An 18300-nucleotide genomic window follows, 5' to 3' on the forward strand; every position below is an offset into this window, starting at 1 on the left:
GCTCTCAGACTAATTATTGTGTAAGTGCATGCATCAAATGACACTTGCCATCTGCTGCCAGATCCTTGGGATTCTCTCTGGAAAGCTAGTGCTTGGAATATTTGACCTCTGCAACACCACATGTGTGATCTGTGCTGTGACTCACTAGGGAGGGCCACAGTTGAAGGAAGGAATACATACAGCCCTCTTCACTGCAGAGTATCCTTCCCAGCAGTGCAGGATCATGCTTTGGTCTCCACTGCTCTAAATATAGCACTTTGCTGCTAGCAGCACAGTGAAACTGGCTGTGATTGCCTCACTCCCACTGTGCTCTAGCTGTTTTTCCTAGTACAGTAAGAGAAGTACTTTTCACAGATGTATGACAAGGGCATATCCTGAGGAAGGGAGAAGAAAATTGGATGCCTGGGAGAGCAAATGGTGTGGTTGTCATCACAGGCTGATGGGACAAAAGGTGACTGATGCTGCTTGTGGGACTTGGAAGCAATCTGTAGTGATCTGGTGATTTACAAAACTTTCATACTGAATTGGTTCCACTACTTTTCACTCCTCTAACGGTAGGGAATGTGACAAAATGAAATGGGTTTTCAGGCAAACTAAGTTGTGTATTCAGAATGGATTCTTTTTTAACCTTAATTTTCCTCCCCTACACTGACAATTGGTTTGTTTTGTTATGCTGGAATGAATCTGTAAATGCAGAAAAATCCAGTATTTTCTCTGCTTTCTAGAAGGCTTCTTATCCTAAGTCAGGTCAAAGACCTGGTTATTCAGTTGATAAACTCCCATTAACTGAGAAAGTCTTGGATATGGGTTCTTAACAAGGAAATGTTTTTTTTTTTTTTTTTTTTTTTTTGCCTAGCTTGCTTGTGGGACTGTGTCCAGTCCTTTGCTAGAGGAAGATGAGTTGCAGTATTGTGATTCAAGTGTGCATGTAATGAAATCTTTGAGATTGTTTACCAAACATGGCAAAAAGTGAACATAAATTGTGTGAAGAATGGATGTGCAGGAACACAATAAGGAAACGATGATGTTTCTGAATTGGGTAATGATATGACCCAATGCTTGATCTGTAAATAACTGTGGAAACAACTAAGGAAACGAGTGGTTTTAGTTTAAGCAGTCATTTGTATGTTTGTACAAAGGTGACAATTAGCTGCTAAGACTGTTAGAAGTAATATGCCTTTCTGTTCCTAAATGTTTTGAGATTCCCTGCAGCCATAAATAAACAGAGGCAAATTATATATTGAGTGCTGAAGTTTTTTTTCTTGTTGGTCTAAGCTGAGTACTTCCAGAATGGTCTGAGTTTGGGCAGAACAAACTAGAGAACAAGAGCTGTCTAAAAATTCCTTTTAGTACTGTATTTACTTGTGAAAGATATGCAGTTGGTCTCATATGTTTTCAAGTAGCAAAACTCTTACTGTGACTATTTCAGACCTGGGATTCTACTGCCCCACCAATGCTGTGAGATTTCATTGCTTTAATGCTGATGTATTTGTTGTGCTTCAACTTGAATAGGCAGCTCAGCTCCATGAAGCTACCTGCTCATGCCCCTGCAGGGTTGAGGGAAGAAAATGGAAGAGTAAAAGTGAGAAAACTCTCTGCTTTAGGTAAAGTTGGTTTAATAGCTGAAGCAGAAGCTGTGTGTGCAAGCAAAACAAAACAAGGAATTCGCTACTTCCTATTGGCAGGCAGGTGTTCAGCCATCTCCAGGAATGCAGAAGTCCATAATTTGTAACATTGTTTGGGAACACAAGCACCACAACTCCAAATGTCTCTGGCTTCATTCTTTTTCCCAGCTTTTGTTGCTAAGCATAACATATGAAGTAGGATATCACTGTGGTCAGTCAGGATCAGTTGTCCAGCCAGTGTATGTATCCTCCCAGCTTTTTGTGCACCCCCAGCCTGTTCGCTGGCAGGGCAGTGTGAGACAGCCTTGGCACTGTAAGCTCTGCTCAGCAATAGCTAAAACATCCCTGTGTTATCAACACTGGTCACAAGTCCAAAAGATAGGACCAAAGTGCTACGATGAGAAAAATTTAACTCTATGCCAGCCAAAACCAGTACAATGTTCTGGCCTGAGAATGTAACCATTGCTCATCCTGAATATGCAGTCAAGTTCCTTCTTTGTAAGGGAGCTACTTCGATGACAGTCTGCAGTTGTATTCATGAGTCTGGCTAAGCTGATGAATTGGAGGCCAGTTTCTTCATAAAAGAAAAAAAATCCCTCTCTCTTGGAAGGCAAGTGACAAAGATAGAGTGTTCTACTTCCCCTCCTTCTCCAGCCCAGCCTGACCTTCTGCAGCCCCTCGGTGCCTCTTGTTTTCTTATTTTTATAGAAAATCAATATCCCTCCTGACACAAACAATAGCTCAGGCAAAAGAATAAATGGGGGAAACCTGAGATCTCTGTCCATCACCTCTCAGTTTAACTTCCCCAAACTATTTAATTATAAGCATGCTTTGCTCCAGGTGTTTGCGACAGTGAAATTGCTAAATGAGGACCATTTTAACCAAAGATTGGGTGATCAATAACACTCTATAGCAGTAGCTTGTCGGATCAATAGCATTCATTATTTCATGGTTAAGGTAAGTAGCCTCCTTTGCAAGTGGAGGTCATTAATCAGTGCTTACTGGACCTGCAGAAAGGTCTGTATAGGAGTCTAGTTTGTGTTCAGCCCTTCACTGTAGGAGGGGTAGTGAAGAGGGTGAAATCCCTGAAAGTTTTTCCTGTAAAGCACTGGCAGTGATGCTGATCTGTAAGGAACTAAATAGCTCTCAGTGCAACAGGATGCTTAAAGGACTTTTCATACGACCTGGATTCTTGTTGATACTTTTTCCTTTCTCAGGCACTTTTCCTCTGAGGACACTAAAACTCTTACGAACAATCACTTGGTCCGCACATCTGCAGCTTGTGAGGATTGTTTATCCAAGCTATCAAAAGGCAAAGCAGGCACACTAAGAGATTGGCCCGGGGTCATGCAGTGAGTTGGTAGGAGAGCTTGGGATGGAACAATTAATTCATGGTTCTCAGTCCTTGGCCTTAATTACTGTGGTGTATGTGCGGGAGGATGGATGCATGGCCAAGTTTTGTAATGGATCAATTTGGAATTTGATATTAACTTACATGCTGAAAGGTGAGAATGCTGTACAGATTGTTCATCCTTTAAGTATAAATTGTCTTTATACAGTGATGAAGATGCAGAGTTTTAGATATCCAGCATGATGAGTTAACTTGGCTGTACTTTAAGAGTGTATTTTTTAAGAACAAAAGTCCACTCACAAAATAGTTTTATTCTGTGCCTGGGGTTCCTTGGAGTGACACATTTTTGTGGTCCCTCATCATTCAGCCATGTAAATCAAGGGGTTTCCAGTTGATACTGGTCTCTAGTGTGATTCGATTTCCCTGGAAAAGAGGCATCCAGAGATACCTTCAAACAGCATTCCGTGACTGGAGACTGATTCTACTGCTGACTTGGACTTGCTGTTCACATCTAAGGTCTTAATGCTTAGGGAATAGGCAGTAAATAGTTTCTGCTTGTCCTAATATCTCTGAGCTAAATTGGAAAAAGTATTGCCTAAAGTGTCCAAGGAATGATTTCAAGTCACCATTAAAGCTTTCAGATGCTTGGGACTGACATGAACATACATTTCTGCTACAAATATTCATCTAGCTTTGCAGTCAATTAATGGCTTTCTACACATTCAGTTCTAGCTTTATCTTTTTGTTCAAGAATTTAATCTCTAACTGCTTCAGCAAATGCAAGGCATGCTGTGACAAGGTTGTGTTCAGCAGGAGCAAGTCATGTTGTGCTAAGGTATTTAGCTGGAGAGTTGTAGATGTGGCAACTGCTCTTTACTCCATAAAAAATAAAAGTTGTGGGCGGGGGGGGGGGGGGGGGGGGGAAGGCTGTTCGTGTGACAGTGTAACATTTTAGAGGAAAAGCCCTCTGAAGGAGAAAACTTGAGGGGGTTTTCAGTAGCTGTTAAGTGACCCAAGGATTTTAACTGCTCTTAATTTCTTGGTTGGGTGTTCCAGACGATGCCATCATTAGGTTATTAATTCTAGTACTCTAGGCAAATGCCATTTTATTAATTACTTCTTGATAACTTAGAACTAAACTATATACAGGATTCTTTTTCAAGTGATGCAGCATTGATAAGTTTGAACAGAAAGCAGTTATGTTCTGTTCTAGAGCCAGTCACGTGTCTGAAATTCAATTTTTGTGAGACATGGAAAGCATTTTGGTCTTGGAGAAGCTAGTAAAATGTAGCAGAGTTGTTTTTGTATTGTGCCTGCTGCAATTGTAACCGTGGTTTTTTTTTTCTCTGTTTTTGTTCCAGTGAAACCAGCAGTGTTTGCAGCAGCAGTGATACAGGCCTGTTCACCAATGATGAAGGCCGCCAAGGTAACAAGTGTCCTGTGATTTTCCTCATGTGCTGCTAGAGAGTTTCTTACTTTCTTTACAAATTCAAAGAAAGATCTGTGTTTGAAGGGGCAGAGAGGCAATTTTGTGAGGAAAAAACAGTGGCAGGGAGTGGGTAGAAGTTAAGAAATGAGGTGAGGGCTACAAATATACGATTTTCATAACTACACTTTTCCTGATGAAATACTTTGTATATCGGATCCATAATATTTGCTTTATAAGAAGCTATTTTTGTGGAAAGGCGCAGACATACAAGAGGAATTTGAGAGCTCTTCATAATGAAAAAGCACAGCTTATGATTGTTTCTGTAGGTGTTTTAAGTATTGTCTACATACCATTAGTGCCTGAGGATGTTAGATGTTTTTCTCTATGGGCAGGAAGAGAAGATGGGGAAAAAATGATTTAATACTGACAAGTCACCTAACAGATTGTGCTAAGAAGATGATGGTAACACGTGATAGGTTTTATTTCTTTAAATATGTGTTCCTCCCTTCCCCTTGTGTGCATTAACTGAATGTGGCATTTTCACTGTTGGTTGTAGAAATGGTATCTTAGGAGTTTTGAGTATGAGTGCAATCTGGTTTTATTTATCAACACAACACAGTGTTCAGTTGGTGGGGGATGCAGCAGAAGTAAGTGTGAAATGGGTTGTAGTAGGGACATAGGCATTGAGGACTATTATATTTGGAGCATATGGAATGTGACCCTAGAGACCTGCAATTCTGTGCACTCTGATCCTGTCACATTTCACAAGCTAAGAATTGGATGAGGTCTCTTCTGGGAATATATGAGTGCTAAAGGAAGTAGCACCAGTAGCTCAATAGGATGTGCTGCATCCACTAGCTTGTTAATGGCCCAGGTACCTGTGTGAAGCAGTGCAGTGATAGCAAACATGCTTATGTGTTTTTGATAGTGTTTTAGGCTATAGGACCAATCTGTGATCTTAGGGGAGTATAAAACTTCCCTTAAGAGTAGGGATTTCAAATACCAGCTTTGACCATTGCTGAAAAACAGCTGTTTCCAGACTTTGGTTCTTCAAAGGCAACAGAAAAGTAGAATCTCTTGCCCTCTCTTTTTATCGATGATTGTTCAGGGGGAGCTGAAATTAGTGAGCACTTTTATATCAGACGACAAAGCAGAGTGGTGACTGAAGTGTTTTACTTCATCACCTGAGACAAGATTGATGGAGACTAGTAGTGTATATAGGTAGTGTATATACATACTTTTCTATATGCTTGCCCTATATACTTGCCCTGATTTTTTACCCTGTTTTAGACATTAATTTTTGGCTGCTACTAGAAGTAGGATGCTTAATATACAGGAACATGTAGAAATATGACTTAGATAATAAAGTCCAGTTACAGCCTTCCCCATCTAGGTAAGAGAAGAGGTTTGACATCCTTGTCATCAGGTCTCTCTCTGTTCAAGCAGTTTATACTGCGTTAGCTTTCAGGCCAAGATGATTTAGCTTACAGTTACATTAAAATGGTTAAAAAATATTGTTGCACTTTCAGACTAAATAAAAAATATCTCCTTTTTTTTTTTTTCTGTTTGTTTTTTTTTTTTGTGTGACAATTCTTAGTCATTAAGTAAATAAAAATCAACAGCTTTCCCTGTCAGTGAGGTGGAGACAGCACAATTTTTTTTTTTGTCAGAGATCATCACATTATAAATAGCTTTCAAGCACAATTCCAGGCTGAATAATGGGAAATTTAAGATGGCAGCATTCTTAAATAAATGTAGTTTTATTTCCCTCCTCCTTTTGTGGTTGCATCATGTAATATTTTTGCTGCTGTTAATCAAATAAATTGTCTTTGCAGCTGCACATACCAGTACACTTCTATGAGTAGAGAATGATCCTAGTTTATAATTTGATTGTAAGATGGGATGGTTTTTTTTGGTTTTATATTTGTTAAATGCATTGGGATCTCTTACAGTGAAAATTACTGAATATCAGCATGTGATGCTGATCATTTAAGTTTGTCTTGTGAAAATAGTGATTTGAGGTATGACAGGGCACTATGCTTATAGACCAAAATTTATAGGAGTAGTTTTGCTCAAAGTATGATCTCTTAGAAGAACTATCCAATGTTACTTAGTTTTAATTTACTATGAAGTGGAGATTGGATTTTTATATTTTAAGATAACTGGTAGGTCAGCTTGATACATGACAGAAAAAAACAATGCCAGAGCTTTGGGATGGAGTGTTCTGGCTGTCCTACTTGTTGCTGATCAGAGTTGGTTTTGTGTGTTGCTTCTTCTGTTATGTGCAAGATTACAGCATACTCACTAGGATGAGGTTTTTTTACTTTCTTGTATTATTTTTTGTTTGTTTTTTCTTTTTTTCTTTTTTTCTTGTTATCCTTTTTCTTTTTTATCATCAAGATGTGTGAGTAGGCATAATGGACTTTGGTCAGGAATAACATAACTCAGTGAGAAAAGGAGAGTAATGGGGATGCTTCAGTTGAGAGTTAATGGTAGTCAAATGAGAATTTTCCCTAAGGTAAGCATGTTTGTTTTTTAAGGCAAGATGAACCACCTTGCGGTTCCACGGACTGTTTGTGAGTTGGGCTACTGAAATGCTATGTGTGTCAGGATCTTTTATATGCCTTTTTTTTTTTCATATGCTGCTAATGTGCTACTGCTCTCAGGAATTTCTGGCCAGACAGATTTACTATGAACAGTGTCTGATGCAGTTCAGTTTTAGACTGCAGCTATATTAACTACAGCGACCCTGCTCCATGGAGACTTTGGTCATGACTTCTATTGCTGCTGCTTTAGTTTTGCAGAGGGTTTGTAGTTCTGAGAGATTCTAAGAAATTTTGATTTGAGAGCAGCTCACAGCATGGTTAGTGTTTACACTCAGAGTGACCATTTCTGATAGTTATGTGTTTTCGTCTTAGCTGCTGTCTTAGGAGACTAGGGGTCTTTCTCATCAGTATGTTTCTTTTGCTTACTCTGTGAGCCTGGTCTTCCCTTCTTGTGGAGTTTCTCCTGTGACAGCCTATAACGTGCCAAATGATTGGCTTCTACCGGTGTCACAGTAATTACTTCAGAGAAGGAGTTCTGCATAAGACATCACACAACATTGAACTAAGGTTGATGAGATGCAGTAGCAACAGAGTGCTAAACCTGCCTTAGGCAGGTCTATAAAGAGGCTTTGTTCTGTAGGAAAATTCTGGAGACTGATGAGTTGGATAGTTTAAAGCATTTAGTGAGGCCTCATAGTTACTGAGGATCATTGAAACAGAATACAAATATAAAGCTCTTCAAGAACGAATTCTTAATGAGACTTCAGCTGTTTCACATTCAGGTATGCCTGCTTGTATTTTGAGGGACTGTCACAGGGTACATTGATGTTATTTGTGGCTAATTCCATCCTATTTCTTTAGGAGATGATGAGCAAAGTGATTGGTTTTATGAAGGAGAATGTGTTCCAGGATTCACTGTCCCCAACCTTCTTCCCAAGTGGGGAGCTGATCATCGATCTGAAGTGGAAAGGATTGACTCAGGCCTGGACAAACTCTCTGTTTCCACCTTCCTTTTGCCCTCACGGCCAGCTCAGAGAGGTGAGGTCCATAAGGAACAGTGTTTGAGAACTTTTGATATGATGGCAAGAGTAGATTCTGTTCATAGGTGTTGCATTTAAACTGGTTTTGGTGATCTGTTTTGGTTTTTTTTTTAATATCCAGTTAAGAAAAAGCTGCACTATTGGTGAGTTTACTGAAATAGTCATACCAGCTGCCCACTGACAGTCTTCTTTTCTTTAAAAGTAAGGATTTTATTTGATTTGTGAATAAATTGGCATATCTACATCTTTGAGACTGAAAAACAAGAGACAGAGGATGTGATTTGATTACTGAGCTAAGGAGTTTTCCTGGTGGCTTTGTCAGGAAGAATCTTCCATGTTCATTGCTTGGTTTTTCTGCATTTGTTTTTCAGGATTTCATGCTCGTCTGAATCGCCTTCCAGGAGCTGCTGCTCGCTGTCTCCGTAAAGGCCGGAGGAGGCTGGTTAGCAAGGTAAACCCGTTTGAAAGATGGTAATTTTGTATTTCAAATTCTTATCAGTTCTGATGTAATATTCTAAAATACCATGTAAATTGTTTTCTGCAGAAAATGGTCCTGTATATTTTTTTCATGTATTGTTTGATTTGTTTAACTGCTTTGACTGTCAGAAGATGATTGAGTGACTAAGTGGATTTTAAGGCACATTTGAAGTGGCCAAGACAGCTGATCAGCGCTGAAAGCAGTATGAAAGGAAGCCTGAAGAAGAATGACAGGGAGCATAAATATCAAGAAGATTTAGACAGCATGTAGGGGAAAATGATGATGGCATGAGACCTGTGCATGCTCATCTGAGACTACAAGGGCAGAGAGGTGCCTCAAAAGTGAAGGAAGGCCAAATTTTATATAGGGAAGAAGACTGATATGAGTGGCAGCCAAGGAAGGTGGTTTTTGCACTTGCATCTTTAGTGGGAAGATGGGAGAGTAAAAAGGTATATGCAGTGAATGCAGACAAAGCTACCCAAAGTTACTGACTAGTTTTATTGTACATGGGGCAAACACTGAACAAAATATCAGTCCTTTTTCTGATAGAACAAACAATACTTTGCAGATGTCTGTCTTAAAAGACAGGGGTACACCTGGTTGGGTCCGCATAATGGAGTATTGACACTGCTATTTGTTGTAAAATATGATTCTGAGAAGGGAAGTGTTTGCTGTGTTTGGCTTTTCTTTTGTTGTGATGTGCTCTGTGCTTTTGAAAACATTGGCATAAGTTCTCAGCTGGCTGGCCATAGTCTGTTAACAAGGTGTGTTAGGGGGGCCTTGTGTCTAGAGGAGTGTGACAGCTGCCTTCTGTTCAGTCATACTTGAAAGATCCTTGTCTGTCCCTTCTTTCTTCCACTCACCTTGCTTAATTGTAACCGGCATTCAAAATATGAATCCTCAGCTGGCAAGAAACTGTCTACTTAGGGTTCCTGAGGCCACCTGCAAGTGACTGGGCCTGGCGGCACACCTCTAATGATCCAAATGAGAAGGATAATATTTACTTGTTTAATTCATCTTCATCACCTTAAAGGGATCTTTGTCATTTCCAGTGGAGGTCACTGCTCCCCCTTCCCCATCTCTCTCGAAATTGTAATCATAAATAATGAGTTTCATTCAGAGCTCCCCGCCAGCGAGCTGCTAATTACCAAAAGTACGGCTTGTAATTTACACAGTAATAAACTGTAAATTTAAACATTATGGCACTTTACGTTATAATAATTTTCCTGCTGTAATAAATAGCCCATCTTTCACCCCTGCTGCTACAACTGCCCCCAGACTTTGAGTGTGTTTTGCCTATATACCTGGCACAAATGAACCTTACCTGTGAAAGACCTTTGCCCTCATCTTCAGCCCCTTGCTGAAAAGTATACTTCTTTCATGGACGCAGTTGCTGTGCAGATGTGAACAGCTGGTTCTTCAGGCTGTGTATGTACGTGTGTGCCAGCATCGAGCACATACACAGGGCAGCGTCTTGCAGGAAGCAACATGCTCCCAGAGCAAGTCCTTTCTCCTAGGACCTACCATTTCTTTAGTTGCTAGAGGTCCTGCTGCTGAAATGCTGCTTTCAGAAAGGGAAAAAGCATCATGCTTTCACTCCTTAATTTATTCACTGGTGGTTGGTGAATCCCTACTGTTAATGGAACACTGTAGTGTCCTATCTCAGCCTGTTTCTAGCACAACTGACCCCAGTAACATAGAAATAAACACTTCCCAGCCATCTCCCATACTCTCATGCATCCTTGTGCTGCATACTTTGTTCTAGTCCAGTTTATGGTATGCTCCTCTGCAAGCAAATATCATTTTTAAAAATAATATACAAGCCTTATAAATAAAATTGAACTATTCTGTGCCATTCTAAGTAGTTAAATCATCTCAGGTGAGGTTCTAAAAGAAGGAAGTGGACAAGTTTAGCTGAGAGTGGGCTGGTAAGGAAAAGATGTGACCCAGGGGAGTAAGATTTGTTCTTACTGGCAGCAGCAAGCTATTCTCTGCTCACTGTGTGAGAGTTTGCAACCATTTGCCTGTCTTTGTGTTTCAGGAGACCTCCATGAGCACTCTGGGAACCGAGAGGCTAGGTCATATTGTTAATGATCCGCGCCAGAAAGAGTAAGGCCCTTAAGATCTGTTGTACAGAACTTTGGGAGGGGAAGAAGAGCTGTAGGATCCTCTTCCCTTCTGGGGGTGAAGAGCTGGGTGGATACTTAAGCATAACCTGTGGAATGGGAGACTGTATTCTGCTGATGGCTTCTCTGTTTTCTTACTTGTAATTGCTGACTTCTCTGTTGTTATATATATATATATAGGTTTATACAAAACTGTCCTAGTGTGTAGGCACTACTCAAATGCCCTTTTTTTACAGTTAGCTTTTTTTTTTTTTCATCCCCGCTTATAATGTGCCATTGCAATAACTGCAGATCTTTTGGACATTAAGAGAAGACTGAGCCCCAGATGTTCATTTTTTAACATGCTTCTTTGTGGAGCTGTACTTTGGGCGCATACTCAGACTGCAGAAATGATGCTGACAAGGCAGCTGTGAAATTACTTTTTCTTTCTTTGGTGTTATGTCTCCTTCCCCAATTAGTGTATTTAAATTGTAGTCAGCACTGCAAATAGCCATGGTGCTTATCCTTTGGCATTTCCCTAATGCTGTTCTGGGAATGGATAGGTGAGGATGGCACATCCTGACTGTAATGCAGTGGGTCCAGCCTTCACCATCTGTTGATATCTAATTTTCTTCCTTGGATCTGAAACTTGTTTTTAATATGACTCCTGATGATGTTTTATCTTTTTCCTTCTCCCTTCATCTTTGTTCTTCCCTTCCCCTTCTCATCCCCAACCCTCCTTTTTTTTTCTCCCCATGTTTGTTCTTGGCATTGCTCCCACCTGTCCTTTCAACTCTGCCTCCTTCCAGTTTTTGGTTACCATCCATGGGGAAGAGAGATCGTAACCAGGTAAGGTCACTCTGCTTTTCCTTTTTTTATTTTCGTGGTTTCCTTCTCTCTAGAAAGAGTGCAGTGCTGGCTTCTGATTTCCCACACGCTGTTGCCTGTGCACTTCAGGTAAGGCAGTCCTGTCCCTTCTCATTTTGTTAACTGATGTCTTCTGGGCTTTGAACACAACCCATTTCTCAGGTGTTGTATTGTCTATTTAAACTGAATAGCTCAGGATCTCATTTTATTTATATCCTTGTTTCAGGCTGGTGTAGGCCATCCTTTCTGACAGGGAGTGGGAGGTAAAATGCCCCTTGACAGGAAGAGCTTTGGCCTCTCAAAATTCCTTAAGAATTGGAACATTTTTCTCTTTTTAAATGCTTTGTTTTGCCTTGTTTGGCTGAGGCTTCTACCTGACAGTCTCATTCACAGAGAAGCAAAAAAATGGTGAGCTTAAATTATGTAGTTAAATAGCAGCTGTAACAGGAAAATATAAGAGGTGATAAGCAAGAGAAACAGCCATTCTTGTAACTGAAACTCTTGTGTGCGCACTTTTATATTCTCCAGTAAGTCTTTCTTAGCTTCAGTGCTAGGAGTTTTTTTTTTTTACTTTAAGATATAAAAGCTCAGGTTCTTAATAGCAAAGATAAAAAAAACCCCAAAAACAAAACAAAAAAAAACAAAAAAAAAAAACCAAGCAAAAAAAAAAAAAAACAAACAAACAAAAAAACCCAAAAAAACCCAAAAAAACCATCCAAACAAAAAACACCAAAAAAACCCAAAAAAACCCAAACCTCTTCTGTTTGTGCAGTCATATTGTAACAGTGCTCCTGGCCATGCACAGTCCTTTCTGTTCCTATGTGAGTTGTTTTATGGTTGGCAAGCAGTAGGACCTAAATTTCTTTTACCTTTTAGGTGACTAAAAATGCATATATGGCAAGGAATAATTTTCAAGCCTTTGTGCAATTGTGTATTTTCCATTAGTGAGAACATTTTACAGATTGCTTTTATATTGCTAAAGATAAGAGTAACTACATAAGATTTAAAATGACCAAAAGTAAGTAACTTTTGTTTGTCTGAAATGAACTTGAATCAGCCATTACAGCAAGAGAGGGCTCCTGGTGATTCTCCTTACTGTGCAGTTAAGAGTGTTACTTCACTGACAGTAAATGAGCAGTCCCACTTGAGGAGGAGCTCCCTGATAGCAGCAGCTTTGTGGTGCATCTTCTTTCTCAGAAAGATGGAGGGTAAAGGCCTAGTACTGAGTTACAGATAGCTTGTATGATGAGTCCTGATGCAGGTGTGGATTGTTCCTTTGTCCTTTTTTAAAAATGCATCAGTGATCCTAGTAATACAAGAGAAGTGTTCTGGAGATTGGTGTAGCACTTTGCAAAGCAGATGGAAATTCATTTCCTGCTTGAAGTGTGAATTATAAATAAAGAGGAAATACCGAATGGAAGTATAAAGCAGGTACCTCAGAGAAAGTACCAGTCTAAAGCTTCTGTTTACATATTGAGCAAAGCTTGTTCCATGCATTGATTGACCAGATTATTTCATTTCTGTCCTGGCCATTAAAAATCCTGATCATTGCATCTTCTACAGCAAGCTGGCTTGTGCAGATTTGATGCCTTCAAGATTTGTCTGATGTGTGTCTAATGGAGTATTTTAGATTAGTCTGACCATGCATTGTTTCAAAAATTTGTTTTAAGCAGTTTGCAATAACAGCTTGTGAGGTTGGAGGAGTGTGGAAGGAGCAACTCACTTGGCAGGGAATGAACTGGGTGCCCATTGTGAACTTAACCTGATGGATCTGAATGTTGTAGAGATCTGTTTCAGTGATATAAAATCCTTGGGAATACAGGAACTGCTCCGTGGAAAGTTCTGTGCTTGCACAATTCATAACAGTGACTTTTTTTCTCTGCAGTGTGAAAGTAGACATGAGGCTTTCTGAAAGAGAAGCAGACTTTTTTTTTTCTGATGGCATGCAGCAATAGAGTGCTTATGCTCTTAATCAACTAGCATTTTTAATAATGCAAATTGGAAGAGGGGTGTGCTGAGGCTGTCTGTTGTCAGAAGATGGTTACAAGATTTGCTGTTTGTGCTAGGCTTTTGTCTGAAGTGAAAGTCTGTTCTCATCTAGTCTTACCCCTTGAGGTGCCAGGAAGATCTCCTTACACTGTGTGAACAGCTAAAGGTCTCCTTATACTGTGTGAACAGAACAGATCTGAGGAGCTTTATTGGGATGCTGTTTCTTTTAATGCTTTGCTTAAATAAAATCTCTTGACTTTCCAGTTCAATCCATTATCTCCTCTGTACTCTCTGGATGTGCTTGCTGATGCTTCCCACCGAAGATGCTCACCAGCACACTGCACTGCCAGGTAACTCCCTTGCTCTGCTCTCTTGGGGTTGTCTCACTACCCTCTCTTGGATGTCTTCAGTAGTATTGCGTGATCTGAACAGTACTCATGGACCTGTAACTTAATGCACTTTTCCCTGGGAAGTCCTTGTCCAAACTTAGCACAAAATGTAGAAATGCAGTTTAATTGAGAGTTTCAATGATGTAAGTGCTTACAGTATATGAAACAGTGTATGACAGACAGGCAGAACAAACTGTTCCTCTAGAAAGGACTGCAATGTATTCTGAAGTGTGCAATGAGTTGCTGCAAGTCTGTTTTGTGGGTACAAATGGACATAGTATCATTTCCCACTATTAAAATCGGAACAAGATGAGAGGAAAAATGCTGACAAACTGGTGGGGGTGACATACGGAAGTAGTTTGCTCTCCTGGGTGTCTAAAATAGACTCTCTGAGCAGATTAAGAACTCACCTGAGGTGACCTCTAATGGCTTGATATCTCTGTATAGCAGTATCTGAAATTTAGATCTGGTTTGGCCAGATGTTAGGTATATTTGAGTCTGCATAGTTCAGGTTAATATACTATTCAGTCACCTTTTGCTGACTAATCCCAAATGAAATTCAAGTGTTGGCCTTAGAGGTGACTCCTGTTTTTGTGCTGCAGGTGACTATCTAAAGGTAATGTGCCCTTGAGCGCTTTCTCTGTGCAAGTAGACAAAGCCTTGCTTTGGACGCAATTCTGCTTTTATGCTTGTACCAGGAACCCAATCTGAAGGAAATGTCTGGACTTTCAGCTTCATGGCTTTCTTTCCCTTGTTAATTAGCAAATAGAGCATGAAAAATGTACTAAGGTTGTATGTGTCTGAACAGAAGCTTGGCACCCACCCAGCAAAGCGTCTCTTCCCACTGGCTTCTGCAGGGAATTTTGCGATGTCGCACCATGACCTCATGCTGCTGTAGCCAGCATGTTAAAGCTGGAAAGGGGGAGGGACGAAAAAATCAGCTCTTAAATGTTCAACTGGATGAGAATAAAAAGAATTCAGAAGATTGTGCGTCAGCAAATTGATTCCTTTCTGTGCTTTTGCCCCACTCTGGGGATGTTCTCTGCCTGTGAAGCAAGAAGATTGAATGGTCCCTTCATTTTCAGTTAGGATATCCTTTCTTTTGCCTCCAGTGTTTTACTTGGTGCTTTATAGTAGTTTGTCTTCCGGAAAGATGAGCTGGACAAATCCTGCTTGCAAATTCAAACTGGACAAAATCTCTAGCTTTATGATGGTCAGTAAAGGCCCTTTCCAAAGCCAATCTCTTTGCAAGGGGTTTTTAAACCTGGAGAGATTGTGTTTGCTACGTTTTTCTGGATGTATAGTCTAGTTAACCAGTTAATATACATGTTTGTTTCCTTCCTCTAACGGACAGGTGGCTGGTGTCCTGACAAGCAGAATCACTGATGAATTGTTACTGAGTTGACAGAGAAACTGTACCATCCCAGATGCACTTGGGTTTTTAAATGCCTGGAATTTGAGAAAATAGTTCCTATTTTAGTGTGAAATGTGCTCAAGAACCTTTATAGGAGAAAGAAATATGAAAAGAATGAATGTGTTTTGTGGTGCCATGTATGTGGCAAGGGTTGAACTCCTTGGAACAAGGAGCATGCTTTATGTAAAGATGCTGCTAAAGGCACAGAAGGAGGTTGTTCCTTCAGAGAATCATTTTCTTGATAGTAGTTCTTCTTTAGCTTTACACGCCAAACATAGTTGTTAGTAGTCCATTTTCTTACAGGAGGTTCAGCTGGTCTCTGTAAGCTCAGAAAGCTGTTGCCCCAGTTAACATCTGCTTTTGCCATGTATGGAATTAATTTCAGTAGTTTGTGCTTTAGGAAGCTTCTAACAGCTTGCATCTCATCCTAGAGAAATTCTGCTGTGAAATTTGCTGAAATTATGGGATGAGGTGTGTGTGTGTGAAACAAATCCTCTGAAATATGAAACATTAGAAATGAAACTGTCTTGATGTGGCCCTCCAGTTTCTTCAACCTGATGCCTGCTGTGCCATGCGAAATCTCCTTTCTCTGCTTTGTTTCTGCTATCACAGAGTGTGTCCAGTGGAGTATATTTACCAAGTGGAATCTTTTCTCTGCTATGGAACTGTTTTCTTTGTCTCACTGGTGGATTTTGGTGCAGTTTATCTGGAAGTCTGGTAACCCAGTACTTTTGTTTAGGCAGGGCTGAAGGCCAGAATACTGAGTGCAGCTGAGGATTGGGAAAGAACCTCCTCCTTGACACTGACAAGCCTATGTGGAAGGTTCCTAGGGAAGTCTTATTTGAAAGGCAGTATAAATTGTACACTACCTTTCTTGATTTATGTCTGTGATGAGAAGAGCTTTCATTCAAAGTGTATGCACAGCACTGGGAATTTCACACCCATCATTAGAAGCGGTTTTGTGTGTGTGGTGACTGTTATCATTAGTGGTATAATTTTATTTTGTGAAGCAAGGAGAGTTTTCTGCTTTCTTGCAGTCCTCCCAAGGGATGGATGGTGTATTAATTTGCTGTATTGCCTCCTGGCTGTTCCCAGACTGTTTTTCCTCTTCATCATGGAATTTTTAATGGCCCTGCTGCCTCTTGGGAGGCATGCAAGGAAGAGTACCTCAGGGATCTCTTTTTTTTTTTTTCACATGCCTATAATTACTCTCCTTTAAGAACACAAAACATTTGCTAATCATGTCTTGTCTGTTAAGGTTTCGACTTCATGATGCAGACTGCTAAAAGCCAGCAAGTAGAGACTTACATGGGCAACTCAAGGGATCCTTCTCTCTTTCCCTCTGCCTGTTTGCTTCTCTGGGAGGGGTGATCTGAACAAAATTTTGTTGTTGAGCTCCTTCTACTTATGAGAATTTTGTATAGGCTGAAGTGGAATATCTTAGTAGAAGTTGGTTATTCAATATTCTGTAGCTGAGAAGATGTTGTAGGTTGTTGGTTGATGGAGTGCTATTCCCTTGAGGAAGGGTGAGAGTTTCAGAGGAGCCTAGAACCAATGTTCCCTTTAATTTGAATAGTACGCAGAATAAGAGAGGAAGGTAGAAGATAAATTGTCCCTAATGACATTTATTATTTGCCTAGCCTTGAAAGTAGGATTATGAGTGGAAAAAAATCAGTTAAATGTTCCCACTGGAGGTCATAGGAAAAGTGGACCTTGGATGGCAGGTCGATGTAGAAGGAGGAGACTTGAAGAATTGTATTGGGCTTTTGAACAACACAGATAAAGAAAATTGCTTTGCATATACTCTGTTATTAGGAACTGTAGATCTAGAGTTTAATCTGGTTTAGAAGCAAGTCTCTCATCTTGCCTGGAACATGGGATAAAGATGTAGAGGGATGAGTGATCTCCTTGTTTACTGTGAGTTGTCCCATACCCTGGGTCTGGGCTGTTAAACTGAACAGAGTTGAATGTCTCAAACTGTAGTTCCAGCTCTAGAAATACTCTTGTGAAAATAAATATTTTTCTGTCACTTCTGTATCTGTGCACAGAGATCTTGATATGTCTGCCTCTTACCCAAGCATGTGGAAATACAGGGATTGCCTGCAATGCTAGGCCTTTTCTGAGACAGCCAAAGGAGTGAACAGATGTCTGCAATTCATACTTTCCTGCTTGAGCAGGATAGTGTCCAGTTCATTCTAGGCAACCTTTCTCCCTATTTTTTTCCCTCTTTTTCTATTTAGCTGGAGGATTTTCATGTCTTCCTTTGCTAAAGCTTGGCTAATATTCCAGTTGGGAATATAACTGAATTCTTCTGAAAGGCATGCAATGAACAGCAGCTATCAACCTAGTGTCACATGCAGTTGACTGGGGCATAATATTCCCATTTTGATGAAACCTAATTCGCTGGAGTGAAAAACAAATTCCCCTTGGGTTCGGAATTTTTTTTTTTACTTGCTATTTCAAATCTGCGTGCTCAGCAGATCTGGCAAACAGGAGGAGTCTTTCTGGCATAGATACAGTGTGATTCAGTGTGAAAACAGGGACTATAATATATGGGATCACATCTTCTCTGCTTAGAGTGCTTACATGGAAAACAAGAAGAAAATGGAGTCACTTGCATTTGCCACATGCAGACTTTTAGGAATGGAATTGCCACATCATTATAATGCTTACTTGGGGAACAGACTGCTGCTGTTGTAGATCTATGAGTATTGGATGATTGAAGAAGTGAGATGACCTATTAGAGATTTTGGAATCTGAAAATGTGCTCTAGAAGCCTTCCCAAGAGGCTCTGCAGGACACAGGAGACTGCTGTGCATCGGGAATATCTACACTGGGATGTGATAGCAAGAGCCACTTGTACACGTGAGAGCTTTGCATGCAGATGGGATGAATAACTTGTATTGATTTAGACATTATGTGCAGATTAGACTGGTGCCCAGCTGGCTCTGTAGTCAAAGAGGAGGAAGAATTCTGCTTTTACTATTAATTTTGTGAAACCACCATCAACAGCCTCAGGTAACACCTCAGGGCTTAGAGAAAGAACCTTTCATTTGGTCTGTGTTTG

At 40.2% G+C, this 18300-nt stretch overlaps 1 protein-coding gene across 8 annotated transcripts in view; it reads left to right on the plus strand.

The window, feature by feature from the left end:
• GPATCH2L (G-patch domain containing 2 like) overlaps positions 1-18300 on the plus strand; it is a 38623-nt gene that overhangs the window by 4472 nt on the left and 15851 nt on the right. For 4 of the 8 annotated variants that reach the window (XM_062495179.1, XM_062495181.1, XM_062495180.1 and 1 more), the window contains 6 exons: positions 4338-4402; positions 7813-7989; positions 8363-8442; positions 10511-10578; positions 11384-11531; positions 13695-13780. In XM_062495179.1, coding sequence (XP_062351163.1) covers positions 4338-4402; positions 7813-7989; positions 8363-8442; positions 10511-10578; positions 11384-11531; positions 13695-13780 — 624 coding nt within the window. The remainder of the gene's footprint in view (positions 1-4337; positions 4403-7812; positions 7990-8362; positions 8443-10510; positions 10579-11383; positions 11532-13694; positions 13781-18300) is intronic. The other 4 variants (XM_062495186.1, XM_062495187.1, XM_062495182.1 and 1 more) reach the window with 3 other exon arrangements.

The sequence above is a fragment of the Cinclus cinclus genome, chromosome 6 (assembly GCF_963662255.1).
Source record: "Cinclus cinclus chromosome 6, bCinCin1.1, whole genome shotgun sequence".
Taxonomy (NCBI): domain Eukaryota; kingdom Metazoa; phylum Chordata; class Aves; order Passeriformes; family Cinclidae; genus Cinclus; species Cinclus cinclus.